Below are 27709 nucleotides of genomic sequence, written 5' to 3'. Positions count from 1 at the left end.
TTTCAGTTCCGGGCGTTCCTCGACGACAAACAAACATGCTTCGTGTAGCGGGAGGAGATACAACAGTCGACAAAATTCTAGCGATTTGTTCGCTTGTGCGTTCTAATTCTTCTAATCTAATGGTGTAGATAGTTTGACACCGTAAAATGTAGCTCGAACACCTTAGACCAAATTTATCGTCGCGGTTGAAAAACCGCTCACCCATGAAATCAACTTCCATTCCCATCTCCAGCACGTTGACGTTCACTGAGGAGTGGCGCGCAAAAAGATGGCCAGCTCGCCGACCAGCATCGAAAATCAAATAGACAGTTTTTTGGAACAGTTCAAACGCAGTGCCTCCCGCGCAATGGAAGAGTCTCATAGGTCCAGTTATAATGCTTGTAGCAGTAGTATCAGTCATAGTCGAAGTGGAAACCTGGATCTCGAAATCTTGGAAGCTGGTAAGTTTTTGAGAATTTTGTATAATTTCAGTATAATTTATTGTCTTGTCAGGTTCAAATTTTAGTTATTTTTCACTACTCTTTCTGTTACTTCCTCCACTGTATGCACTTGCTTTCAATTCTGCACTGTTTTCGATTGATTTTTTGGGCGTTCCTTGCATATTTTGATACATTTGCTTTCTAATAATATTCTTAGTTTGAATACATTTAAACTTAATGTTTCATAGTTTCCTTATTGTCTTTTGTTAAATTATGTTATAATTGTAAGTTTGTATAGTAAGTCTTATCTTAAGTTTAGTATGTTATGTATTATTTTAATTTTTGTCATAAATGCGTTAAATGTATGAAATTTTTTTTTAATGGTGGATAATCATTTTTATTTACTTATCTTGCATGATATAAATTAAAAATTATAGTATATTTAAAGAGCAGACGTTTTATACGTTATTTGGTTTAATTATTATACGTCAAAACTTTCATTATGATCATATAGTACAATGAAGGAATTATTGCATACATACGCATTCATATTATTTATTTCTTATAACATAAATGCTGCAATTGAAAAGATATGTTAAAAACCTATCACGCGACCCTTTTATAATCCAACGTATTTTCAATTCAATGATAAAGTAATAACATAGTAGAATTATATAGAATTTTAGTTTAATCCACGTTTAATCAGATACTTTTGACTGACACGCTGCAAGTCACGTGCAGTTACCCCACTTTAGGAATCGAGTCTTTCGTGATTGGTTGTTTCGTCTTGTCTTTACTTCTACTGTGGAACATTATGGCGTCGCATATTCTGTTAGGTTACGATAGAGGTCGTCGTCCGTTGTAGGTGTTTTATGGTGAAAAGTCATAAAACTGCAGGATTACAAGTTGCGAGATGCATTCAATAAAGTTTTAAAAGCACCGAATCAATGTAATCATCTTTATCTTATAATTAGAATTTTTACATCAATATATTATATATTATTAACACATTTACTAATTAATTCGTTTTATTCTTGGATAAAGTGATCGCGTTGCAGTTATTTCGAGGCATTGGGTGCGTAAGACTAATTGGAAATATAGACTATAATATCCAAGCGGAAAATAAAAATCGACTATAATGAAATTCCATCAAATTAATGCACACGAAAAAATTAGAATATTTCATATATATCAGTAATAGAGTAGACTTGTAATATTGACGATAAATCAAATTGTTGCGTGAAGTGTTGATTTTATCGATAATATCGTGTGATATTTTGTAACACGTAAAAACGATTATTTAGTGAAGTAAAAAACACAGTATGATTCTTCGACGAAAGTCAACACACGGCTGCAACTGCCCCTGTCATCAACACTGCTCAACGAAATGTGCAGGTTTGAATCAGACACTTTATTCTACTACTTCCTAAATTAATTTAATGCATAAAAATGTCACTAAAAGAAATATTGCAAAAATTCGAAGTACAAACGATCTGCGCGATAATTATATTTTCTTTTTATAATTTTATTCGAACTATAAACAGATTATTGATTTATGAGACAACTCGATTTGTTTACATGTTAGCGATAGTCATATTACATAAACACAAGATCAATATTATAATTATAAATTTCTAATACAATTTAATGGACAACTTGCTATGAATATTTGTCATTTCACATCTCAAATTCATATTACAATGAATATATGGATATGTTCTTACATATGTATATGTATATACGTAATACGTTTTAAAATTTCTTTTTTCATTATTCGAATATGTATATTTAAATATATCGTGACTTAATGATTCTTATGAAAATCGAATCCAAATTTAAGTAAATTTGGAACAACGTTTCTTAAATAATATATGACATAACCATTTATTAAACAAATTAGCAGAATTATAGATTTTTGTTTGTTCATTAAAGTTAAAAAGAATTTAAACAAATGTTGATTATTTGAAACTATTTTGACAACTTTAGCAATTTATACGAATATAACATGGAAATTATTCCATTTATACGGGATTAGCACTGTTATCCCCTCCACGAAATATTAAGAACTAGATTCGCCATATCATTAAACGTAGTGCTTTATAATGTTACCCGGTATTATTAAAATTTGCGAAAAATTAATACCGTGACAGCATACATTTCAAATGTGGTATTTTTTAAAAGATATTTATAATTGACTGTGAAAATAATCGCGAGGTCAAATTAAAAAAAGGTAAGTAAAATTTGACTTGCCACATACCCATAAAGATGGAAAGCCATTATGTGTAGTGATTCTCAACCTTGTCGATGTCGGATGTAGTTTTTTAAATAAAAGTCAAAATAATAAATCCGTCTCTTTGTTTTGTCATTTATGTTATTCGTTATAATTTTCTTTATCATTTACTTTATAATTTCTGATTTATTTTTTACTAAATAAATTCAAACAAATTTTATAATTGACATGAACATATAACTGACATTAATCAGCTGATCACTTGTTTAGAATCTTTCTATTCGAAATTTTTATTGTAAAGTATTTTTTAAACAGACAATACTTGATTTCTATCATCGATTTTTTTTTTATTTTCGTTTGTATAATTTTATCATTGAAATATTACTGTTTACCAGAATATATAAAGAGTTAAAAGATACCTCATTGTATAATATTAAGTGGAATATGGATACTAATTTATGTGAAAAAAATGAGATTGAAATGCAACCAGATATTGTAACATTGCAAGATACTTTACGTAATAAAAATCAAAAGGTAGAAGTATCCACTTGTCAATGTATGGTTAATGATGAGTTGACATATACACAAATAAGAGAAAAGGTAAGTAGACATATGTGTTAAATTCGATATAAAAAAGAATATTTTTATGGTAGTATGTATCAATATCAATTAATCATCATATCTTTTAATTTTATATCAGCATAATGTTAAGACATGACGTTATCTGTTAATGATCTATTAATAGTATTTTCCATAATATATAAAAAACTTTTGTATTACAGAAAATACATATGGATGCAACAAGTAGTACCTTCAAGCCAAAGAAAAACATAACAAAAATGAAAGTGAAGAAATATAAAAATGAAGGAGAATCAAGTTATGAATCCACAAAGTTAGAAGATAGTCTAACTCAAGTGTTACAAAGATTTAAAAGAGGATGTGAATGTCAGGATGATCAGTGCTTTAAAGGTTTAAATCCTGAAACGGTGTATCGTCATAGATTGAATATTGCAGAATTAACAAAAGCTGAACATGATATGTATTTAATGGGTGTTACCATGGCCTGTTTGACCAATCCATATGAAACGGTACGACATACAGAGCGACGTAGATTACGTGCACAATATGTATATCAGGGTAGAAGAGTATGTTTGGATGCTTTTTTATACCTAGAAAACTGTACACATTATCAAATAAAACGAATTAGGAAACACTTAATGACCCATGGTGTTACCCCACGAGTTCATGGAAATCATGGAAAAATTCCTCACAATACGTTTTCCTTAGATATTTATAAAATTGCTACAGAATTCTTAAAAAATTTTATTGAATTGCAAGAAACAAAACAAAAGACGAAAGTTGCAAAAAATGCACAATTGCATCTTCCATCAAACATTACACGCAAAGTAGTGTACAATTCATATATACAGTATTGTAGAAAAATGTCTCCTGATATAAAAATAATGGGGTATTCAACATTTAGAAGATTTATGAAAGTTCAATTCCCACAAGTAAAATTTTCTAAGTTAGAATTCATGATCAAAAATCAGAATATACAGAATCAAGGATGTAGTAAAACTGACTTGGAGAAAAAAGATGCAATTGATGATGGAACATCCAAATCAGCAGATCTGATAACAGAAGGCAATGCCATATTACCTTTATTAATTGCTAGCCAAACAGGACAAAGTGATACTTATTTTTTAACACCAATTAGCAAACTACAAGATGGCGTGAGTTATCAGATAACTACAAGTGGACTTCTAGTCAATAAATCAGCATTACCTGTCTAAAATAGATGATGTTAAAAAATAAAAAGTCTCTTACATTTAATATCTAAATACAATTAAAAAGATAATATATTTGAAAATATACATATAAAATAAAATAAAATTTTATAAAATGACTATATAAATTACCCAATAAAACAGGTATATTTTCTTCATATGCTTATATTATTATAATTAAAAAATATGCCTGAGGTAGATTGAGTGTTCAAGAAATAATACATTAACGGTCTTTTTATTAACTCATAAAAATCCGCTCATTAGTTATTAAATATTTATTTTATTTAAACAAACAAAGGGAAGAATCATGATTTGATGTGTGGTTGTGTCATATTGATTTATAATCTGTAAACCAAGTATGTATATATAATTAATATAATTATATATATATATAATTATATATATAATTATATATATAATTATACACATATATATAATATTTTAGATAATAAATAATTTGTATTTTTTCAATTTATGGTTTTTTTCTTATTATATCCTATCTGCATAGTTGTGGAACAATCACATATTACAAATAAGAGTAATACAAAAATGTAATTATCCTAAGTATGCTCTATCAGGGCTGAATTCTAATATATAAATCAAAAGGGTAGAGAATCAGTAATCAGTTTATAAAAATATTAACATTACATATATTAAACTATTAATATTATATAAAATTTGAAAACAGTATATTAAAATTAGACATTTTAAAAAATTGCAAAAAGGGGAAACTGTACAAGTAAATATTAAACTTTGCTGTTTAAAATAATAACATGAAAATTTAATTCATAACAAACTGTGTACCATGTATATATTTATTTTACAATATTTATTATTAATAATTTATTAATAATAATAATGCTATACTTAATAATAATTATATTAACATATTTTTTATTTTAGAAAGATTTGTTTTTTTATAGAAGTATATATATCTTTATAATTATAATAATGTCAATTTATAGTTTGAGAGCCTCTTGCTTTACAGTTATAGCTGAAATATTGTAGATACAGCAGGAAACTACTTCACTTAGTTGGAATCAGCAAGGTCATATAAGTGCACTCTGAGATCTCACTTTGACATATAGCAAATATTGCATAAGTGATTATCAATACAATTGTATATAATTTTACTAAATACTTATTTTAAATAACTATGGAGCTATGTAGTTGAAGTTATATTCATTAAAAATTATTAATACAATTTATTTACAAATTTATTGTGTAATTATATTGTATGTTCAATATTATGTAAATACACCATGAGATATATGTGTTGTAATGATGTATAAATATTTATATATTATAAAATGGAAATATAAGTACTTTGATTCATAATATTATTCAATCAGTCATAACATTATTTAATATTACATATATTGTATATATTTACATTTTAAAATATGTAATTCACTTGATTTTACATTTTTTAGAAGATGTAGAGAGCATGACAGGTGAGATTGAAAATGGAGATTTGGCAATCCGAGATGTTGCAGACCTTCTTCAATCACAGTATGCTATTATAGCAGGTGAGATAAAATTTGATTAATGTCGTTGAAGGATATGTTATTTAATTATTGCATTCTTAAAATAACACGTACCACATATGTAGGAGGAAAAACTCGAGAAGGATGTCCTATAATTACTTTTCCAGATAATGGTAATTTTCATAATTTATCTGACTTGGATTACCAACGTCTCATGCTGTATCTTACTTCTGTGCCAACGTGAGATTTCAACTTTCAGTGTTATTAATATGTACAGTTACATGTTGGAAAAATCATTTAAAATAATATCTGATAATTTTTAGATTACAAGAAGCAGATCTTGGTTTCCACTTAATTATTGATAGAAGAAATGATAAGTGGAACTCTGTGAAAACTGTGTTATTAAAGATCTCTGTGAGCATATATATATATATATATATATATATATATATACATATACAGGGTGGTTGATAACTGGTGGTACCAGCGGAAAGGGGGTGGTTCTACGCGAAAAAGGAAGTCGAAAATATAGAATAAAAATTTTTCGTTTGAGGCTTTGTTTTCGAGAAAATCGACTTTGAATTTTCGCTCGGTACGCGTGCACTTTATCACGATCGATACGTTATCACAATCGAATACGTTAGAAAGTGTTCATAGAAATTTAATTAGAAGAGCAGAAGTATGTGTTCGGCAGAATGGGCAACATTTTCAACAATTTTTGTAATAGTAAACTTTATGATTACTTCATATTATTTCATTATGTATTCCTAATTTTCCGTTATGGCAAAAACAAACTTAAACTGCGATAATATCCATCGAGACAACGATCTACAGTGAGATCCGTTATAACGAGACGTGATAAAGTGCACGCGTACCGAGCGAAAATTCAAAGTCGATTTTCTCGAAAACAAAGCCTCAAACGAAAAATTTTTATTCTATATTTTCGACTTCTTTTTTCGCGTAGAATCACCCCCTTTCCGCTTGTACCACCAGTTACCAACCACCCTGTATATATATATATTAAAACATACAATGATAATGTAAGGAAAAGTTTTGATAGTTCTGTTAATAATTATTTTATATTTTAGGGCTTTTTTCCTGGTTTAGTTCATGTAGCATATGTTCTGCGTCCAGCTGGATTTTTACAGAAAGCTATTTCAGAAGTATCAAACAAGCTATTTAGGGAAGATTTCAAATTTAGAGTTATATTTTTAGCAAATGTTGCTGAACTTCATGAACTTATAGATAAAGATCAGTTAACTGAACAACTGGGTGGTACCTTGCCATATTGTCATCACACTTGGATACAAAATAGAATTGTAAGTAGAATAATAAAAATAATATAAAAATAACTACTTCTCTATATTAAAAATTTTTTAGAGTTTAGAAAAATTTTCATCAATGACTCAAGACGTATCTCTTGCATTGGATTCTTTCACTCGGCGTTTAGCCGAGATTGAATTTCCTAATAATACAGTTGCAACTACATCTTTACTATCTCAACAACAAGTAGAATACAATGAATTAAAAGAAGAAATTCTTAGTGCTGCAAGACATGGTGAAGCACTATTGGATAGTGTAAGACAATTAACTGGCAAGGGAACAGCTGATAGATTAGGAAATGTTGCAGCAATAGAAAGGTAGAAGATAATTTAGTTCAACACTAATTACAACTATTTTTCTTTATTGAGAACAAGAATTAAAAGTTATTATTTGTTTTTAGATTGCTTGTTCAGTTAGAAGAAACAGAACGCACTTTTGACCTGTTTTGGACACATCATAGTTCTCGTTTGAGACACTGCTTAGCATTAAGACAATTTGAAGCTGACTTTAGAGAGTTACAAGCAATATTAGATCAACATCTAAAAACTATAGAAGAAATGACAGAAGTAGGAGAAACTCAAGCAAGGGTTGAGCAGTTAGTTTGTGACACATCAGCATTTCAAAGAATATGTAGAGTATGTACCTTTATTTATACATATATACATGCATATTTTTATTACATATTAAACAAACATATATTCTAATCTGTGCAAAACAACAAAAGTACACAAGCAATAAAATAAAGCTAATCTGTCTAAATAAATATATTTACAAATCTGGGACAATAATATTTAAAAATACTTCTATATAAAATAATTGTTTATATCACTTTCAACTCTATATAACTAATAAAATTATATGATGAAAGGAAAACAAATATTAATATTAATATCAATATTTTAAGTTTGAGAATGTTCACAATGCACTTAAGGCAGCAAGGTATAATATTCAAACCAGTATTATAAAACATTTATTTTAATACATTTATTTTAGATATTTAAAACTTGCGATATGTATATAAATTAATATCCACTACAAAATTGTTAAAAAATTTTAATGAAAATTCTGGTTTGAATAATATTTATATGTAGATACACATACATATAATGCACATCATGCACAAATGTTATTTTGCATCGCTTTCCTCATTTTGTCGATAGTCCTATTTGTTGCATACCATGTGGATTTGGGTCTTGGTAAGCAATCCACTCAACAGAATACATATATATTGTGATAGATTTACATATTTAAATACGACGATAATAATTATTTCAATTTTTTAATTCTATTTACTGTATCTTGAAATACAATAAAATAATTATTAAGTATAACAATTTATGGGTTTATGAATTAAATCCCTATCAAACGTTTAGTTACATCAAATGTATACTCACGAATATTTGAAGCTTAAAGATTACTTATCAAAAACGAAAAAAATAGGGATTTAATTCATGCCTTATACTGGCATGATGGACTTTGAGAATGAATGTCATTATTATTTCTCACTTTACACTGCACGTAAGATAGTATTTTTCTTTTAATACTTTTTTTAGACAAAACAGTGACAATTGATGAAAACATTTGATGACTGTTTGTAGTTTTCTTATTAATGTTATTTTCATATTTTTAAACATGAATAAAATTACATACATTTATAGGGAGATATAGAACGAGCAGAGGAGGTGATATCTGCTGGTCAACAACTATTATCTGGGAGGCATCAATGTCCTACAGATGTTGTAGAACCAAAATGCGTGGAACTACAAAGGATTTGTACTATTCTAAGTCAAAGATTAGAAAGACGATTACATATGTTAACTAAATGTAGGGAACTCATGGAACGTATAGATAAGGTAATTATTTATATTTAAAATTATCTGAAACGATGTCTATTTCTAAATATATATACATAATAGGCAAACACATGGTGTACACGTGGTATAGAATTACTTGCCTCACAAAACAATACGACTCCACCTGATCAAGCACTTCAAGAATTACAAGAATTAATAGAAGCTGCTGAAGAATTTCACCATCCCAGATGTATTTTTCAAGACTCTGTAATGCCTGAAACTAAGGCTCTTATTACTCAAGTATGTATATTCTGTAAATAAAATTATATTTATAAAATTATTGTGCTTATAAAATAAATTGTTAGGTTTTGCAAAGAATAGAAGATGTGTCTTTGATGTGTGATAAAAGAATAATGACACTAAAACAGCAATTAATTAAACCAACAAGACCAGTTCAAACTGTAACACCTGAACCAGTTAAACCATTGCAATCACTGCCTCAAATTGTTAAACCTGGAAGAATTCTTAAAAAAGCTAACACTATGCCCAAGGTAAATTGTTATTTTACTTAATTTGACATATTTTCAATTATTTTTTATTTCTTAATTATATTCCTTTAGATGGAGATGAGTCCTATAGAAGGGGAATCTTCATCTCCAGAAAGTGAATCTAAAGACACAGAAGCTTTACGTTTAAAACGTGGACATGTTTTAGCAGAATTAGTTGAAACTGAACGAATTTATGTTGCTGAGTTAGGTACTATAATTAAAGGATACAAAATGGAATTAATAAATGAGGCAATGGCTCATTTAGTACCAGCAGCATTAGTCGGCAAAGGAGATATTTTATTTGGAAATTTAGAAGATATATACATTTTTCACGGAGAAACATTTTTAAAAGATTTAGAAAATTGTATTTCAAATACCGAACTTGTCGCATTATGTTTTGTACAAAGGGTAAATATCTATACATATACGCAATTTTAATCAATTAATACAAAATTAAAGTACATATTTTTTAATATAAGATGTATTTATCTTTTTAGCGCGAAATGTTCTTCAGATTATATAGTTATTATTGTCAAAACATTCCGAGATCTGAAAAATTACGAGAACAGATACAAAATGAACCACAGTTTCTTGCAGCTTGTCAACAAAAGCTTGGTCACAAATTACACCTTGCTGCATACCTTCTAAAGCCTGTTCAACGTATAACAAAATACCAATTGTTGTTGAAAGATCTTTTAAAATATAGTGACGAACCATCGTGTTGTACTGAATTACAAGAAGCATTAGATTGTATGCTTGTTGTATTAAAATGCGTTAATGACAGCATGCATCAGACTGCAATTACTGGATTTGGTGTAGGCATAATATTATTTAAAAATAATTGTTTATGCCATTCAATGATGTAATGCCAAAAATGCATATCCTTTTTAGGGTGATCTAAATGCACAAGGTGAACTCTTATTGCAAGGTTCTTTCAGTGTATGGAGTAGCAGTAAACGAGAACGACTTCTCAGGTTAAAACCATCACAGCGACATATATTCTTATACGAAAAGGCATTTATATTTTGTAAACATAGTAAACCACAAGCTCATAATAAAGCTACATACCATTTCAAAAGATATCTAAAGGTAATTTTTAATATCTATTTCATATTTTTTATTCACTTTATTTATATTATATCTAAAAAGCATAATCTTATTTTTTATAGATGTCACAAATTGGATTAACAGAATCGGTAAAAGGTGATGCAAGACGTTTCGAAATTTGGCTACAAGGTCGAGCTGAAGTGCATACTATACAAGCATCTACAGTTGATGTCAAACAGTCTTGGGTGCGTCAAATTAAAGGCGTTTTAATGTCTCAATTGGCTGAGCTTAAAGGGAAACAAAATTCTGCACTTGGAAAAACCAATCACAAGTATATATTATTATTTATAGGACACATTAAAAACTTCAATGATTATAATAATTTTGCACAAAATATTTGTAGACCTTTGCGGCAAACGATTTCATGGGAAGCTCAAGGCAGCGTTTCAGGATCGTTAAGAACTCTTTCAGTTGATGGTAGCAGTGTTATATCGCATATTACAGATATTTCGCAGTCAACTGAAGATGATATTGCATGGAGTTCAGAAAACAGTAATACTGATGACGAAGATGCTTTCAGCGAAAATCCTGGTCCTGCTCCTGTAAGTTTCATTTCAAATAGTATAATTAAATAGTTAGATGCCTATAGTTTAAATAGTTAGAAAGCTAATATGCTATAAATTTTGTATTTAATTAGGGTGGAAGATATGTAGCATTAGCTGATTATTGTGCAGTTGGTCAATCAGAAGTTACAATGCGTGAGGGAGACAATCTAGAACTTCTTAAAGTCGGATGTGCTGGTTGGTGGTTTGTAAAATTAATAAGTACTGGAATAGAAGGATGGGCACCAGCAGCTTACTTGGAACCAATGAATCGGAAGAGTTCACGTAGCTCACAATCAGTCAACAGCCAAGAAACTATATGAAACAGGCGTCTAACACACTAGATTTTCCTAGTGTGTTAGATTCATGCATGCATTCAAAGAATATTACTTGTTGAAGTATAAAATTAACAATCATATATTGGCAGATTTTATAATGCATACAAAGATATAGACAAGAATTCAGAAATTTTGCATAATATATATACAATATAACGAAACTTATTTCAGACCGTATGATATAGCAATATATGCTTGATCTATATGATTAATCTGTGAATAATTAGAGCCACATATAACTTTTGAAATGGAAAATTAGATGAGGAGAATCTAAGATATTGACCTAATTAGTTAATCCTTCATAAAAAGGTATAAATAACGAGAAACCAGGGAATGAAAAAATGCATAAACTTTTTTACTACATAAAGTATATTACGAAAGAATTTGTTGGTGGAAGCGCTTTACGCAAGCAAATAAAATTTGCATTTACTACAGAAAAATAATATTAACTAGATTTATTCTTACAAAAAGAATAATATTTATAGAATTGTATAAAACGTATTTGGATAGCGGATTAAAAAATTTATGCACGCACATATGCATATTTACATATACATATAATACAGTTATAGTAAAGTAAATTATACGGATTTGTATTCAACTTTGCATTTTCTAATATTGCAAAGAAAATAACTACAATGAAATGCAATCATTTCAATCACACAGTTACTACTTCCATAAAAGTTATATAAAATTACAATTTATGAAATTTATCTATACTTGTGACCTGTATAATATTTAACTATATGCAAATATTCCAAAGTTCATATTAGATTTGGAATATTTTTATTTTTTGTAATCTATTAGCAATGCTCGTAACATTTTTTAAATAACAAAGCTTGTGTATAGTTACAAAAAGAAATCAAATATATCTGTGTTATATTCATAAAATATTTTTCAGTAAAATTATGTAATAAAATTATTATTTACATATTTATTATAATAGTATTATATTATCATCAATATAGTTTATTTATTTTTACAAATAATTTAATAGAATATAGTTTTCGAAACTGAAAAACGAATTTAGAATATTTGCAAATTATTCAAAAGTGATTATGAAGTCTTTAAAATTATAACGAGTGTACGAGTATTTATTTAATGCTTCTGCGATTGAATTATAAGAGTTTAGCAGAAGTACTTTGTTGAAACATTAGTATAGGTAAAATAGAGAATATACTGTTAATAAGTCTTTGTGACCAAACAGCTTGATATTAGTACTATTTTAGTACGTAAAAAATAGCTTATTTAAAATATTTAATGAAAAAGAAATGAACGATTATAGAGTATTAAGTAACATATACACAAGTTCTCAAGAGCATGAAAATTAACACCAAGCATTGTGCAATATATAATATAATACTGTAATAAACTTTAGAAAAATATTCCAGTAAAAAAGCAATTCCAATTTTTGCAGAATTGATAATTCATCAATTTCTTAAATATTTAATGATAATGGAATAGGTATAATATAATTTGTACTGAAAATTTATATGGATATAGAAAAACTAAATAAGAAATTGTTATGAATTAATATCTTTCTTTTATAGCTAAATGTGCAATTATTACTTTCTTTTTATGATTGGGATCATGATTTACATTGCTTGGAAAATGTTAATTAACTGTAATTTATATGTTATTTATATATAACAAAATTCTATTGTGATTATAAGATATATAGATATATATATTGAGTACAAATAATTTATTTTAGTAGTATGGCTATTATTGAAATAAATTCGTGTTATAATATATGGATATCATAATAAATATGATATTTAAATAATTTGAAAATAAGATTAATAGTTATATTGTTAATGTTTTATTAATAGAAAATGTTGATTTTAGACCAAAGAAAGTTGTGCATCTTTTCTTGGGAAAGCAAGGCAATGAAAACATTATTAATTTATAATCGTTAACTATTAATTTTTAATTTATTTTTTATCATTCTCACCCACCTTTACGCCGTCCTAATATTAACTAGTTATAGGATTCAATAATTCATCAAGTAAATTATTTTATTTGATGTTTAACGTTTGATTTATTTTTTTTGCATTTAAAAAAAACGTAAGATTTTATGTATATTCAAATATAGCAACATTGTGATAATAAAATTTGAATGTGGTAAATAGTTATGGAAATGATTTTAAATCTGATTAATTATTCTGCTTGCAAAAAATAACTACAAATTTTAACTTTTTGTGTGTTTTTTTATTGGATTTTTGTGTTCCAATGTGTACTTAATATAAGAAAACAAACAAATATTTAGGTTATCAGAATTTTTGTAGATAATATTACATTAATACATAGACAATAATTATATGTGGAATGTGGAATGGTTCTATTATGAATGCATGTGGATGTAATAATAATTTTTGAAACAAATAAAGCAATGTTATTATTGTATTTGTTTTTAGAAAAGAAAACTGGACGATTTTACAGAAACGAAAATGTTTCAATACAATATATTAATAGAAGTAGGCTATAATTATTAGGAATATTATTAGAGATGTTAGTTTTGTTTACAAAATTGAGATCTAAGTTAATTTAAAAAACAAATATCAATCCTGATTGAAGTATTGTCTATAAGCTTCTAATAAAGGGTTCTTTTTATTGTTCCTTTCCGGTAATTTTAATATAATTTATTTTTACACGAGATTAACTTAAATATTAATACTTCATCAATGTATAATATAATTAAGCATTGAAAAATAAGCTTGCCGTACAAAAATTTTATTAAAAGAGAATTTAGGTAATAGTTTTTTGTTGAAACAATGAAGTTCTGATCGTAGTTAAATTAATATTAATTGTAATATTAATGATGCTGTTATTATGTTTAAATTGACAGCCATAAAAGTCATAGTTTTTAATAAGTAATTAAAATTCGAGACTAAGTTAAAACTAGTGTATTTAATATTGTATTTTGTTTAATGTATTGTCTGTGTGTTTATTAAAACAATATAATAAGATAAAAACATATATGAATTCCAAAAATAATTTACCCACGTAAGTTTATACTTAAGTTTATTAAACCTATAGCTTTATTTTCTAATTTTACAATAGAAATGTATAAATATACATACTTTAAATATGGCTATATATATAAAATACTATCGTATACTTTTTCAGATTTGTATTCTTTAGTAAATGTTATGGGGATTATTAAGACTCTCTATCCATTAATGAACACGATTAAAATTAATTTTAAAATGTTTGAAATCGAAATTCAAATTTAAATTTGCGACACAATCGATTTAATTTGATTTAAATCGATATTAATTTGAATTTAGAACGATAGATGAGGTAAGTGTTGTATATATATATACGTAGTACAAAGGACGAATCATTGCGCTACATTATTTTGGAAGAATCGGAGGAATTGATGGTGCATATTTATTGGGCACGTTGTGTATAACAGTGATTTCTATTCTTGATAGTAATCTTTAATATAATCGTTTCCGTAAATTTCTGAAAATTTTATTAAGAGAGTTAGAAATAGCAAAAAAAATGGCTCCGCGTGCAGAAGCAGTGCCAAAGGAAATTTCAGAAGTTTCAAAAGATGTACCGAGTAGAGGAATTAATGCAGTTTTATTAGGACCACCTGGTTGCGGTAAAGGTACACAGGTGAAATTAATTTTTTTTACGCAAATTTGAATGTAATATTTTTAAAACATTAATGCGAATTATTTAATCGAATACTGATTGTATTTTAGGCACCGCTATTGAAAGAACGATACTGTGTATGTCATCTATCTACAGGTGACATGCTTCGAGCAGAAATTAATTCTGGATCCGCTATTGGAACAGAAATTAAAAAAGTAATGGATGATGGTAAATTAGTCAGTGATGATCTTGTAGTTAATATGATTGATAGTAATCTAGATAAACCTGAATGTAAACGTGGTTTTTTGTTGGATGGTTTTCCTAGAAGTGTACCACAAGCTGAAAAAGTAAGCTTGATATCTTCATAGTGATATCTTAATGGACTGAAGTTAATAACAATTTGTTTTTATTCAACTTGAGAAGATTATCGATAACCTTGAAATGTCATTGAGGTAAGATTTTGATATTTTTTATTAAAATTCATTTCTTTTCTATTACAACAGCTTGATGAAATGTTAAAGAAGAGACAAACCAAGTTAGATGCTGTGATAGAGTTTGGAATTGATGATAATTTGTTAATAAAAAGAATCACAGGTCGTTTAATACATCCTGCAAGTGGCAGATCGTACCATGAAGAATTTTCTCCTCCTAAAGAACATATGAAAGATGATGTAACTAATAATGATTATTTTTATTAAATTACAACTTACATATGAAATTAGGAAATATATTAAACAATATCTTGTTAATAGATTACTGGAGAGCCATTAATTAAAAGATCTGATGATAATGCAGAAGCATTGAAGAAACGATTAGCAACATATCACACACAAACTCAACCTTTGATTGATTATTATACTTTACAAGGGGTTCATTATTATGTTAATGCAGCTCAATCTCCTAAAAACGTTTTTAAAGACATTGACCACATTTTCCTAAAAACAACTAAAGAAGAGAAAAAAAAAGGTTTCTTCAGTTGGCTCTTTTAAAATGTTGAATAAAGAAATATACCTCGTTTTTCTCTTGTAAACTAAGGGCAATATGTAGTTAATTGAAAAAAGCTTTAGTATCAAAATGACTTTTAACTGAAGTTAGTAATCTAGGTATATGATTTCCCATTTACAAATCATTTACGCTACTTATAGTTAGTACAGTGTGTATTTTTTGAACAACTAATATAGAGTACATTGAATGAAACATTAAACAGAAGAAGAGAAAATAAAAGTGCATACTGCATTGGTTAAATTGCAAATATTGTATATGTTTTAAAAAGAACTATTACAAGCTAATAAGTCAAATGCACACATTTTAATAATAGAACAAGTTTGATATGATACTTTGATATGTAAAACCATTTAAGTGCATAAGAGAATAACGTATGTATATATAATGGAAGACATGATTTACTTACTTAAATACTGTTAGATACTCTTAAATACTGTTTTCATTTATTTCTACTGTATTTTTTTGAGACATACATTTCGTAAAACTTGTAACATTCTCTGCATAAAATATATATATCATTCCTCAGACTTTTTATAATCAAAGATTATGTTTTAGAACTTTTTTTAGTACAAAAGAAAAGATCTATTCAACAATTACGATATTTAAATATAAATGATGTAAATATAAATAACACAAAATTTTTAAAGAAATTTACTTGAATGTGATTTCTTATGTAAGATTTTAATAAGAGTATAATTTTTAACATGAATGATAAAAAAAACACTGCATTTTAAAATATTAAACAGTTTTAATGAAATGTTTCATTTATATATATATATATATATATATATATATATAAAATTATGCGTATAAATTTTATACGCACAAATGTTTTTATATATTTTGAGTAGAGGCATTTTATTTAAATAAAAAAATATATGAACAGAAAGTAACAAATTTTAAAATACATTATTAATGCACTGGAAACATAAAGATGCCTATGTATTCTTACAATTAAATATGGGTAACTTTCCAAGATGGCTATAAAATTAGATGCAATGTATATTTTGAAAGCCTATTTTCCGTATAATTCAAAGTAACTCAAATATATATATTAGTACACTATTCCCACCTTAAGAAATGAATGTATATCTGAATATAGAATAAAATTTCTAATATACTGAAGTATTTGATGTGATTTCTTTCGAAAAAAATGTAAAATGTAACTTTATACAATAAAATGTATATGAAAAAGTATAAAGGAAATTGTAACAGTTAAAAATGCGCGGTAAGCGAATGGAGAGCGCCGCGTAAATGTATCGCGCATGTGCACAGATTGCCAATTGTTCGTGAGTTTCGTCAGAAGCAGGGTTTGGGACGGGATAAATAAGTTTTTCCGCTTGTCGAACAGAGGGATAAAGAGTAGAGAGGGAGAATTCTTTCAGTTTCTCAGTGGAAAACTGTGTTTTCCGTGTGCTGAGGGCCGGTGGCCGAGTGATGCACGCATATGTCTAGGCTCGGGGGGACTCAGGTTCTAGCCACAGCACAGGTGAAGAGGACGGCCGCTGATCACGCAGCGGTGTTAAACTTTGGTGCTGCAAAACGCAGCAAGCTGTCCGCCGTTGCGGTCACGGAGATCAACGAGATTGAAAACATGACGGATACGGCTGCAACCACAACTGATACTCAAAAAAGGGCCAATTTCTCGGCTTTAACCGTTGGGAATCCAAACGGCGTCAACAAGATTTCACCAAGTTTGGCAAGCGCGAAACCTGGTACAGCTAGAAAGCTCGTCATCAAAAACTTCAAAAGTAAGCAAGACCATGGGACATCCTAACCTCAAAATCAGCTGCTACCATTTGTGAAGATTCGTGGTGTAATTTATGGTTGGCAATATGCCTTCGTGAATTGCGACATTATTTTTAATACGACATTAGTACTTTTGTGACACTCTTTCAGCCCACGTTACGTAGCCGAGACCAAATTACTCATAAATGCGATTAATAAAACTAAACTGACATAACCTAACTTGACATCATGAAAAACCGAAATGGATAAACGTTTGTAAGGCGTGTTATTTGTTTTTTTATGCGTTTACTAGAAGTTTCAGATTACCAATGGTTGTGTAATTAATTAGAAATATCAGCGCATATATTTGCGTCTTTAATTTTATAGATTATTATAGATGACTAATTAAAAACAATTATGAACAGAATATTTGAACAATGACAGAGTAGTGAAATATCAGAATGTAATTATAATCTTATTTTTATTTCTCGGCTTTTTTATTTTTTCTTCCTTTAAAATAAAATATTTCTAAGGAAGATCAATGTGTGATGATTATAAAAAATATATTAAATTAATAATTAAACATTTGTACTGTATTAATTTCACTATATGTGTGATTAACTGGATATAAGATTTGTAACATATATGTTAATTTTATTACAGAATTTCATTAAATTTTATCAAAGAAAATTACATATATATGAATTATTGTATATTAGTAATGTATATATGTATATATAACAATATTTTTAAGAACAATATTTGTATATAAAGATACTTTAAAAATTGTACATTTTATGTAGATAAACCAAAATTGCCTGAAAATTATCAAGAGCAAACATGGGAGAAGTTGCAAGAAGCTGTAATTGCAATCCAGACCAGCAAAAGTATTCGTTATTCATTAGAAGAGCTTTATCAGGCAGTTGAAAATATGTGTAATCATAAGATGGCATCTACATTATATACAAAGCTAACAAGGTTAACAGAAGCTCATGTACAAGCAAATATAGAACAGTTTTTAGCAGAATCAATGGACAGGCATATATTCTTAAAAAAAATGAATGAATGTTGGCAATCACATTGCAGACAAATGATTATGATTAGAAGTATTTTTCTATATTTGGATAGAACATATGTATTACAAAATCCAAGTATTTTATCTATTTGGTATGTTTACAAATTTTTTGAATATTAAAAATGATTAGAAACATTCTTTATATACATTACTTAATATTTCTGTTGTTTTAGGGATATGGGTTTACATTTGTTTAGAGTGTATATTGTTCTGAATAACTTAGTTCAAACACGTACAGTGGAAGGATTACTTATGCTTATTGAAAAAGAGCGTCAAGGTGATACAGTGGATAGAACACTTCTTAAGTCTTTATTAAGAATGCTATCAGATCTACAAATCTACCAAGATGCTTTTGAAACTAAGTATGAATTTCTGTTTAATATCAAAACAAATTGAAATAATATGTATGCTATATTTTTCATTATTCATTATATTTTGATTTTTATAGATTTTTGGTTGCTACTGAAAGATTATATGCTGCTGAAGGTCAACGACTGATGAATGAACACGATGTTCCTGAGTACTTAGCACACGTAGACAAACGGCTTCAAGAGGAAAACGAACGTTTGTTACATTACCTCGATGCATCTACAAAGTAAGTATTTACTTTTAATGTATTGATATTTGATATTGTAACTATGATATCATTGTTCATTTGTTATAGATGGTCTTTGATACACACAGTGGAAAAGCAGTTATTATCTGAACATATTACCAGCATTTTACAAAAAGGATTAAGTGGTTTGCTGGATGAAAATAGAATTAATGATTTATCTTTACTTTATAATTTATATAGTCGAGTGAAAAACGGCCTTGTAGAACTTTGTCTAAATTTTAATTCTTATATTAAGGTATTTTACGAATTTTTAAATGTTATTCTATGCAAATTGAGTAGATACACTTTTTGTTTTTGTTCACAGAAAAAAGGTAAAACCATAGTTATAGATCCAGAGAAAGATAAAACTATGGTTCAGGAACTCTTAGATTTCAAAGATAAAATGGACAATATAGTTAATACATGTTTTCATAAGAATGAAAAATTTGCAAATAGTTTAAAAGAAGCTTTTGAAGCCTTTATTAACCAACGTGCGAACAAACCTGCTGAATTAATAGGTATATAGCTTCCTTAATGAAATAATAGCATTTATTGTTTGTGTTATCTATCGTTAATTAATTTATTTCTGTACCTACAGCGAAATTTGTTGATTGCAAGTTAAGGGCGGGTAATAAAGAAGCGACAGAAGAAGAATTAGAAAGATTATTAGATAAAATCATGGTATTGTTCAGATTTATTCATGGAAAAGATGTATTCGAGGCATTCTATAAAAAAGATTTGGCCAAACGTTTGTTAGTTGGTAAATCAGCTTCTGTTGATGCTGAAAAATCCATGTTATCTAAATTGAAACAAGAATGTGGTGGTGGCTTTACCAGTAAATTGGAAGGGATGTTTAAAGATATGGAACTTAGTAAAGATATTAATATTGCTTTTAAACAGGTAAGTATTATATTTATATTCAGTTATATATTGTCAACTTAAAATGCATATTGAGTATGTATTGCGTATATATTAATTAATTGTACAATTTTATACTGTGGATTAGTATGCAGGAAATTTGCAAAGCGAATTGTCTGCTAGTAATTTGGATTTAACTGTTTCAATACTTACAATGGGTTATTGGCCAACATATCCTGTAATGGAAGTAACATTACCCCCAGAAATGGTTCAGTATCAAGATGTATTTAATAAATTCTATTTGGGAAAACATAGCGGTAGAAAATTACAATGGCAACCTACCTTGGGGCATTGTGTATTAAAAGCTTGGTTTAATCAGGTATTGTTTATGTATTGTAATAAATGTTTATTACATAGTTACATTAAATAGTATATATTAAATAATATATATTCCATAAAAACATTTTGCTTAAATGTCAAAACAGGGTAATAAGGAACTCCAAGTTTCGTTGTTTCAAGCATTGGTGTTAATCTTATTTAATGATGCTGATAACTTGTCTTTGGAAGATATAAAAGCAGCAACAAATATAGAAGATGGTGAACTTAGGAGAACTCTACAATCCTTAGCTTGTGGGAAAGCCAGAGTGTTACAAAAAAATCCAAGAGGAAGAGACGTTGCAGATAATGATAGATTTGTTTTTAATGCAGACTTTACAAATAAATTATTCAGAATTAAGATAAATCAAATTCAAATGAAAGAAACGGTATAGAATAGTTCTTTAATTACTTTTTTTGTGTAATGTAAATTTCAACAATAAATTGCTTACTTATTTATCCTTCTTCAGAACGAGGAACAAAAAGCTACAGAGGAAAGAGTCTATCAAGATAGACAATATCAGATAGATGCAGCTATTGTTAGAATTATGAAAATGAGAAAAACACTTTCGCACAATCTGTTGATTAGTGAACTATACAATCAGCTCAAGTTTCCTGTAAAGGTATATCATTAACTCATAGAATGATATATTCCAAATATCTGTGTATGTTTAATTATGTGTGAAAATTGTTTTCAGCCTGCAGATTTGAAGAAAAGAATTGAATCTCTCATAGATAGGGATTACATGGAACGAGATAAAGATAATGCAAACGAGTACAATTACGTTGCATAACCTGAACCAAATGCCAAAGTCATTTTAGGCTGGGTGGTCACTGTGTTTCATAGCAAAAAACCAATTTGTTTTGGTGTTTGCCTATTGTGAATGTGACATATTAAATAAGGAAAAAATGGAAAACTTAAAACTGATTGAATGTTGGTACAATGTTGCATCATGTGGTCAGTTGATAAAAAAATTTAGAGTGGACTCTATTAATTTGGTTTTTATAGTGCGTAATGAATACTGGACAATTAAGATCCTCTTTCAACTAGTGCTTTACCATTGTTATTCTTCTTTTGTTTCTGGATTTCGCTAAAAAAGGACCATGTGCAAAAAAATATCTTAAATGATACAGCATTTAAAAAATATATCAACAGTTTTATATGCAGAACAATTTTTAACAGCATACGGATTTAAGAAAATAACATAATAAGAATATTCTAAGAATTAAAAATACGATGATCGAAAGTGAATAAAAATGCGTAATTTATAGCAAATGAAAGATATAATGTACTGTGGAATGTCGAACGTACTGGTCATTGAAATAATTTTAAACAAGTGGGAAATACATTATAAAATAAAGGTTCGTGTATTGAATAAAAAATACTTCATTATAGAATTTTAGAAATGTCGAAAAGAAAGACATAAAACACTACAGTATGTGCATATTGAAAAAATGAACGCCAAAATGTTTAAAGAAATCTTATTAAGGACATACTATTATGAATTTCTATAACAAATTTTTGTACATTACCTTATAATACAGAGTTTATAAGTAAGGGAAAAATGCATAATTTGTACAAATGATGTCCATTTTTGTCAAAACAATAGTAAAGCAATATATATGTGTAAATTTATAATAAAAGTTTGATAATAATATGAAATACTCTGCAAGCATAGTACATGTTTTATTTATAAAGTGCATATTACTAGAATTGATATTTTTAAATACAATCTTTTCTGTACTAATAGATAATTTTTCCTGTTTTGAATAATATAAAAAGGAAGCAGTAAAAAGTGTTTCATATTATTATAAAATAATAAATGCTCTGCCATTAACTTTACAATTTTCACCATAAAGTTATGATAACTATTTCGACAAGAATACAATAATATGATAGTTAATTACTTTTTACATATCTTTTGAGTTAAGTGTAGCTTGATAAAAATACAAGTTTATAAAAATGTATGTCTCCTATCTTTATATAAAAATTGAAAATTAATGTGATACTAATTATTTATGACTAGTTGCCAACTTGCTTTACACATACTGTGATGTTCAAGTTAATTAAAAACATGCAATTTCTGAATTTTATTTAAAATTTACATATTTCAATACTATGTTGTATTATACTTTATAACTATGCTCTATGGAGAGTATTAAAAAACTTAAAAATATATGCTGTCCTCCTAATAACTTATATGATTTTCAATATAAGCTTCATTATTATGTAAATTAATTATTATTATTCTTTAGTAACTCTGTATTACAAGGTTATTTCACAAATGCTTGTTAAAGAAATAATTTATAATTCATGTAAATGCTGTGCAAAATAAAATTTCTAGGAAGATAAAATATAAATGAAATTACTGTAACTATACATATATTAAATCGAATACAGAATTTCTTACTGTCTCTTTTAGTGTAATCTGAAAACGAAGACAGATTATTGTAAAAAAAAAAAGGTCCAGTGCTTTTTTGTGAATACAAATATCTAATTATATTCCATGAATTATATAAGAAAACACTTCCAGAAAAAAAGTAAACAGAATTTCGTAATGTAGAGATCGATTGAAGAAGAAATATTAATACTATCAATAAGATTTGAATCATCCAGTGGCTTGTTCAGTCGTTTTACGTCGATGTAATTACGAAATAGCTTATTAATGGAATTTTGTATAAACATGAAAAAGAATGTTAATGAATCTTTAGCTAATTTTAATGGAAGTCCTGATGGAGAGTTTTAATATAAATTAAAATCATCTCAAACGCAGTACATGGTAAACTCATACTAGAAGTCATTTTAAGAAATAGAGAAAAAAAATTATTGTTATATTAGAATTTTATTTTATTCAATATTTTTTAACAATATCCTAAAAGGCATTTTTTACCATTTAAAGCAAAATTGTCAACGATTGTTTTGAAATTGAACAATATTAAACAATAAATTGTATAAATATTGATTGTTCTTATAAATTACCTTATACTGCGTTTCTCTGTATTACGTTGAAAAACTTATTTTTGTGTAATCGTACGTAGATTTATCAAGATTGTAAATAGGGTAAGATTCCATACTTGTAATAAAATAAAAGAAAAAAACTCAAATTATGTTTTTTTGTATGATACATTGATTATTTACATTTTATTTACAAGATAACATATCATATTATAAAATTATTTATGTTTTTAGAATTATGATCGAAATATTTATTTTAAGTGTATCATACCTCATAAGCATTTTATTACAAAGTCTTATTTTACTTTTATAAAAATAGTTTATAAATATTTTATATTTTTGAAAAGATACCATTCTAAATGTTATTTTCGAACTGCCTTCTTATCCTCTTAATTTTTCTACATGCTCCATTTTTGTGTCGATTTCGAAAAGCAAAGATTTTGCGAAGTTACTAGCGCTAGCTTCCTTATTCAAGAAGTCAGATACTAATTTAGAAGGCGGTTTTCCACCTCCATGTACTAAGCATTCCTTTCGATATCGATCGCCTGCCGTTCGATTGAAGGGATCTGCTTGAAAGTATGTTTGCCATATCCAAGAAGCAATTGCTCGAGATACTAAATAGGAATAATATTTCGCACCATATCCAACTAGATGAGAAAATCTTAATTGCCATGCCTGTAAATAAAACCTTCAATTTATAACATAAACAAATGAATATCCTTTTATTATAGAAATTAAAAATGGCAAAAAATACGTACTGTATTTTCAACATAAGGAAGTTCATAGTATTTACCCTGTATTTCTTTTAAAATTTCGGTTGATGGCTTTTCTAATTGGGAACTGTGATAAACTTGATCTAACATGCTATAATATATTTGATTTTGTAATTCAGAAGCACAAAATATGTTCTTTGAGGCATATAATTTATCTAATAATGTTATTGGTATTTGTTCCAAAGTTTGGAAGTGTTTAGCAAACGTGGATACAACCTAATAGATATCATAATACATATCATATGATTAAAAAAATAAAATTCATTTAATAATTATTTAAGTTGCAGGAATATAACTTACTCTTGGATCACTTGCAAAATATTCCATTAAAACACTTGGAACCTCTGCAAAATCCGTGCTGCATCTGGTTCCAGTTACATGTTGGTATTTTGTTCTACCTAGCATAGAATGTAATGCGTGGCCCATTTCATGGAATAAATTTTCCACAGAGGCAGGAGTAAGTAAACATGGTTTTGACCATGTTGGAACTGGCAATGATAACATTAATACTACTATCGGATTCTGAAATTAAATGTTTAAGTAGTGATTAAAATTTTGTTAAATTAATATTTTATATTTTATATATTTCTTATTCGTTTAAGCTATACTTGATAAGATCCATCTGGTAGTTGCCTTCCACCTCTAATGGTAAAGTGACAGTCTTGATTAGGTTTCCCTTCTCTTTCAAAGAAATCACAGTATATATAACCCAAAACCTCCTCATTTTCGTCTATTACAGCAATTTTATGTACATTGCTTGCCCAAACTTCACCAGATAAAACTGGTATATACTCCAATCGAATGCCATACAATGCTTGTATTAATATGTTAATACCATCCATGCAAGCACCAAGTGAAAAATATGGAGCAAATTCAGTAATGGACATATTCAACCAAGTTCTTTTTGCTTTTGTTGTGAAATATGCTGTATCCCACGGCATTATTTTCTACATACGAAAAATAAAAATGTATAAAATGTATAAAAAATGTATAAAAATAGAAGATAGTGTAATCTATTTTCATAATTTAATAAATTTGGTAAACCTGTTTTACAGGTGATTCAGCGTCTTTCATCTTTTGCATCTCATTAAAATCTTGCATTGCTCTAAGTTTTAGATTATTATTTAAAATATTAAGGAATTCATATATTACTTCGGGTCTTTCTACAGTACTTCCTTTAACAGCTCTATAAATTATTCACTTTTAATACATAACAAATATAGCTAATGTTAGCTAGTTTTAATTAATTTCACTTGTATCAACAAATGTTTGAAACTACCGGTGAGCATAGGATGGGAAACCACATAGTTTAGCCAAAATGTGTCTGGAGTTCAAAAGTTCTTGTAGAAGATATTCTTGTTCTTCATCAGGATATAGAAATATACGATATGCCGTTTCTCTAACAAGATTATTAGGAGAATCTACATAAAGTCCTTGAACATGTATTTTATTATCTTTCTGTGTGAAACTGTGAAACATTTAAAAAAATCTTCAAATCTCATATGAAAGAAATACGTTGTTATTTTCGAAATTATTTAATTGCAATACTTACTATTGCCTTACATTAAGTGGAACAAAATTGGCATCTACTGCTCTTGGATTACTAGTACCTGCCATAAACTTCTGGCCTACCTATGTTCAAAAAATTTCAATCATAATAAAAAGTTTACAAACATAATGTAATACAATGTAATATTATAATACATACTTGTAACGTATAATAATTCAACTGTACAACTTTTTCTCTTATAGACTCTGGTAAATGAATAGCACATAATTCAAAATCAGACAAGAATAATGTTGCAACATGTTTATCCACCAGAGATGTTTCTCGAGTATCTCCATTGTACACAACATGTTTTAATGCATTATACAATTCACGATGAGTATTTAACCTGAAAAATTTTTAAGTAATTTTCATATTATTTGAAGATAGTGTTTAAAAATAATATAAATATTGATTGATTATATAGTCTTTACAAAAAGGTAATTACTTCTCTACAATACCACTAACAAATAGACAAGTATTCTCTGCAGCTGTAACAAACTGCTTTTCTGGATGTGCAACTCTAATGAACTCTGCTAAATCTGCAACTTTGCATAATGTATCAGACATATCGTCAAAAATTTCCACCATTTTTCGTTTTCTATTTTGACTTAAAGATTCTGTTATAAGTGCATCTGTTTGAGATATTGCTTGGTCTTTTAAAATATTAAATCCTTCTGATGTCTTTAACTCAGATATTCCAAATAGTCCCTATATATACAATAGCAATACAGAAGAATTTTAAAACTTTTAATATATTGTTTAAAATAGTTATAGATATCATAAGAAATAAAAATTACTCACAGTTTCCTTTTTTAAGAAATCAAAACCATATTTTTCTTTACTAATGGAATTGAATGCTGTTGCTAGAGATGACCATGTATTAACACTTCTGTGTCTTTTATAATTTCTTGAAAATTGTTTTTTTAATACTTGAATCATCTTTCATAATCTACTAAATATCTTATACTGGTAGAAATTATAATGTTCATTCAAAAATAATGAAAGTTGAAACCTTCAAACAACATTCAAATAATCAATTCGCATGCTGCAATGATAAAACGTGGAATTATGACATTTATCCAAAAAATAAAAAGCAGTATGCTAATGTAAAGAAAAATATAAAAATATAAAAAGATAACAAAAATTATTATTCAAAAATCGTTGAAACTTTGTTTCACAAATATACATATATGCCTTAGTTATTATATGTTACATATATGTAATTAGTTTGATAGTTTGACATGTTTTTATTTGTATGTATTGATAAAATGACAAAGATATTTTCAAAATTTAGAATAGGATAAGGTTACAATTAAATTTCTATTAAAGAACAATAACATACATGCAAGAGGTTATACGTACGATGATTTTATTATATTTAAAGCTACAGTCAGAGCCAGAGCCCTACCACGGTTACGTTATTTATATCATACCAAACTATAGTTATCCGAATCATTCTGAAAGTCTGAATACGCTCTAGTAACCAGTGTAACTTATATTCGTTCGTCAACGAATCAAACGCCTTATAGTCAATGGTAGTACATTATACTGCTCGCCATTGGTCGTCTAATGTCACGTCTAATGTCCGTATTCACCCGTATACGTCATTCAAATTAAT

General features: G+C 27.7%; 5 protein-coding genes across 12 annotated transcripts; 4 read left to right on the top strand and 1 right to left on the bottom strand.

Annotated features, from left to right (window-relative positions):
- The first annotated feature begins 16 nt into the window (after nt 1–16).
- On the top strand, nt 17–13980 carry LOC100652123 (guanine nucleotide exchange factor DBS). 6 transcript variants are annotated; one of them, XM_048408357.1, is made up of 18 exons: nt 967–1368; nt 1464–1814; nt 5870–5965; nt 6049–6163; nt 6247–6337; nt 7012–7242; nt 7304–7563; nt 7647–7881; nt 8407–8442; nt 8905–9099; nt 9163–9339; nt 9405–9590; nt 9660–9995; nt 10085–10402; nt 10479–10676; nt 10757–10965; nt 11038–11236; nt 11332–13980. In XM_048408357.1, exons 2-18 carry the CDS (start codon nt 1742–1744, stop codon nt 11557–11559), a joined length of 3183 nt encoding a protein of 1060 aa, XP_048264314.1. In that variant the 5' UTR covers nt 967–1368; nt 1464–1741; the 3' UTR covers nt 11560–13980. The 6 variants fall into 6 exon arrangements, with proteins under 6 accessions (XP_048264313.1, XP_012166919.1, XP_020720290.1 ...); XM_048408356.1 differs by lacking the exons at nt 967–1368; nt 1464–1814 and adding an exon at nt 17–440; XM_048408359.1 differs by lacking the exons at nt 967–1368; nt 1464–1814 and adding an exon at nt 5375–5538.
- LOC105666031 lies at nt 1821–4448 on the top strand. Its single transcript, XM_012311534.3, has 3 exons — nt 1821–2649; nt 3045–3249; nt 3432–4448. The coding sequence occupies exons 2-3, from the start codon at nt 3094–3096 to the stop codon at nt 4440–4442; spliced, it is 1167 nt and encodes a 388-aa protein (XP_012166924.2). The 5' UTR covers nt 1821–2649; nt 3045–3093; the 3' UTR covers nt 4443–4448.
- Nucleotides 13981–14892: 912 nt separating the features above from the next.
- On the top strand, nt 14893–17307 carry LOC100652241 (adenylate kinase). Its single transcript, XM_003397387.4, has 4 exons — nt 14893–15198; nt 15288–15524; nt 15681–15848; nt 15930–17307. The coding sequence occupies exons 1-4, from the start codon at nt 15082–15084 to the stop codon at nt 16164–16166; spliced, it is 759 nt and encodes a 252-aa protein (XP_003397435.1). The 5' UTR covers nt 14893–15081; the 3' UTR covers nt 16167–17307.
- A 121-nt stretch (nt 17308–17428) lies between these two features.
- On the top strand, nt 17429–23918 carry LOC100642213 (cullin-4B). 2 transcript variants are annotated; one of them, XM_003397388.4, is made up of 11 exons: nt 17429–17933; nt 18714–19077; nt 19159–19347; nt 19434–19580; nt 19650–19836; nt 19906–20098; nt 20179–20480; nt 20587–20817; nt 20924–21202; nt 21284–21436; nt 21512–23918. In XM_003397388.4, exons 1-11 carry the CDS (start codon nt 17630–17632, stop codon nt 21605–21607), a joined length of 2445 nt encoding a protein of 814 aa, XP_003397436.1. In that variant the 5' UTR covers nt 17429–17629; the 3' UTR covers nt 21608–23918. The 2 variants fall into 2 exon arrangements, with proteins under 2 accessions (XP_003397436.1, XP_020720458.1); XM_020864799.2 differs by having other exon boundaries at nt 17433–18186.
- LOC100642335 (mitochondrial intermediate peptidase) lies at nt 23299–27613 on the bottom strand. 2 transcript variants are annotated; one of them, XM_012311535.3, is made up of 11 exons: nt 27454–27613; nt 26893–27136; nt 26537–26799; nt 26251–26437; nt 26095–26174; nt 25822–26010; nt 25587–25728; nt 25151–25489; nt 24843–25064; nt 24528–24758; nt 23299–24444 (listed from the first exon to the last, which is right to left on the bottom strand). In XM_012311535.3, the coding sequence occupies exons 2-11, from the start codon at nt 27028–27030 to the stop codon at nt 24151–24153; spliced, it is 2085 nt and encodes a 694-aa protein (XP_012166925.2). In that variant the 5' UTR covers nt 27031–27136; nt 27454–27613; the 3' UTR covers nt 23299–24150. The 2 variants fall into 2 exon arrangements, with proteins under 2 accessions (XP_012166925.2, XP_003397437.2); XM_003397389.4 differs by having other exon boundaries at nt 27434–27594.
- Between the last annotated feature and the right edge of the window lie 96 nt (nt 27614–27709).

Source organism: Bombus terrestris, chromosome 9 (genome assembly GCF_910591885.1).
Source record: "Bombus terrestris chromosome 9, iyBomTerr1.2, whole genome shotgun sequence".
In the NCBI taxonomy this organism is placed as follows: Eukaryota; Metazoa; Arthropoda; class Insecta; order Hymenoptera; family Apidae; genus Bombus; species Bombus terrestris.
Note: the sequence above shows the minus strand (reverse complement) of the source record. Positions and strands in the feature narration are given on the sequence as shown.

What these genes read in the sequence shown, in the direction of transcription:
- LOC100642213 (XM_003397388.4), top strand. Translation starts at nt 17,630, where the DNA reads ATGTCTAGGCTCGGGGGGACTCAGGTTCTAGCCACAGCACAGGTGAAG. An exon ending in TACCTCGATGCATCTACAAA is followed by an intron (nt 19,581 to 19,649) that starts GTAAGTATTTAC and finishes CATTTGTTATAG; the next exon opens with ATGGTCTTTGATACACACAG. An exon ending in ATTTTAATTCTTATATTAAG is followed by an intron (nt 19,837 to 19,905) that starts GTATTTTACGAA and finishes TTTTGTTCACAG; the next exon opens with AAAAAAGGTAAAACCATAGT.
- LOC100652241 (XM_003397387.4), top strand. Translation starts at nt 15,082, where the DNA reads ATGGCTCCGCGTGCAGAAGCAGTGCCAAAGGAAATTTCAGAAGTTTCA. An exon ending in GTTGCGGTAAAGGTACACAG is followed by an intron (nt 15,199 to 15,287) that starts GTGAAATTAATT and finishes ATTGTATTTTAG; the next exon opens with GCACCGCTATTGAAAGAACG. An exon ending in GTGTACCACAAGCTGAAAAA is followed by an intron (nt 15,525 to 15,680) that starts GTAAGCTTGATA and finishes CTATTACAACAG; the next exon opens with CTTGATGAAATGTTAAAGAA.
- LOC105666031 (XM_012311534.3), top strand. Translation starts at nt 3,094, where the DNA reads ATGGATACTAATTTATGTGAAAAAAATGAGATTGAAATGCAACCAGAT. An exon ending in ATACACAAATAAGAGAAAAG is followed by an intron (nt 3,250 to 3,431) that starts GTAAGTAGACAT and finishes TTTGTATTACAG; the next exon opens with AAAATACATATGGATGCAAC.
- LOC100642335 (XM_012311535.3), bottom strand. Translation starts at nt 27,030, where the DNA reads ATGATTCAAGTATTAAAAAAACAATTTTCAAGAAATTATAAAAGACAC. An exon ending in ATTTCTTAAAAAAGGAAACT is followed by an intron (nt 26,800 to 26,892) that starts GTGAGTAATTTT and finishes TTGTATATATAG; the next exon opens with GGACTATTTGGAATATCTGA. An exon ending in CTGAATCACCTGTAAAACAG is followed by an intron (nt 25,490 to 25,586) that starts GTTTACCAAATT and finishes TTTCGTATGTAG; the next exon opens with AAAATAATGCCGTGGGATAC.
- LOC100652123 (XM_020864631.2), top strand. Translation starts at nt 269, where the DNA reads ATGGCCAGCTCGCCGACCAGCATCGAAAATCAAATAGACAGTTTTTTG. An exon ending in CTTGGATACAAAATAGAATT is followed by an intron (nt 7,243 to 7,303) that starts GTAAGTAGAATA and finishes AAAATTTTTTAG; the next exon opens with AGTTTAGAAAAATTTTCATC. An exon ending in CATTATGTTTTGTACAAAGG is followed by an intron (nt 9,996 to 10,084) that starts GTAAATATCTAT and finishes TTATCTTTTTAG; the next exon opens with CGCGAAATGTTCTTCAGATT.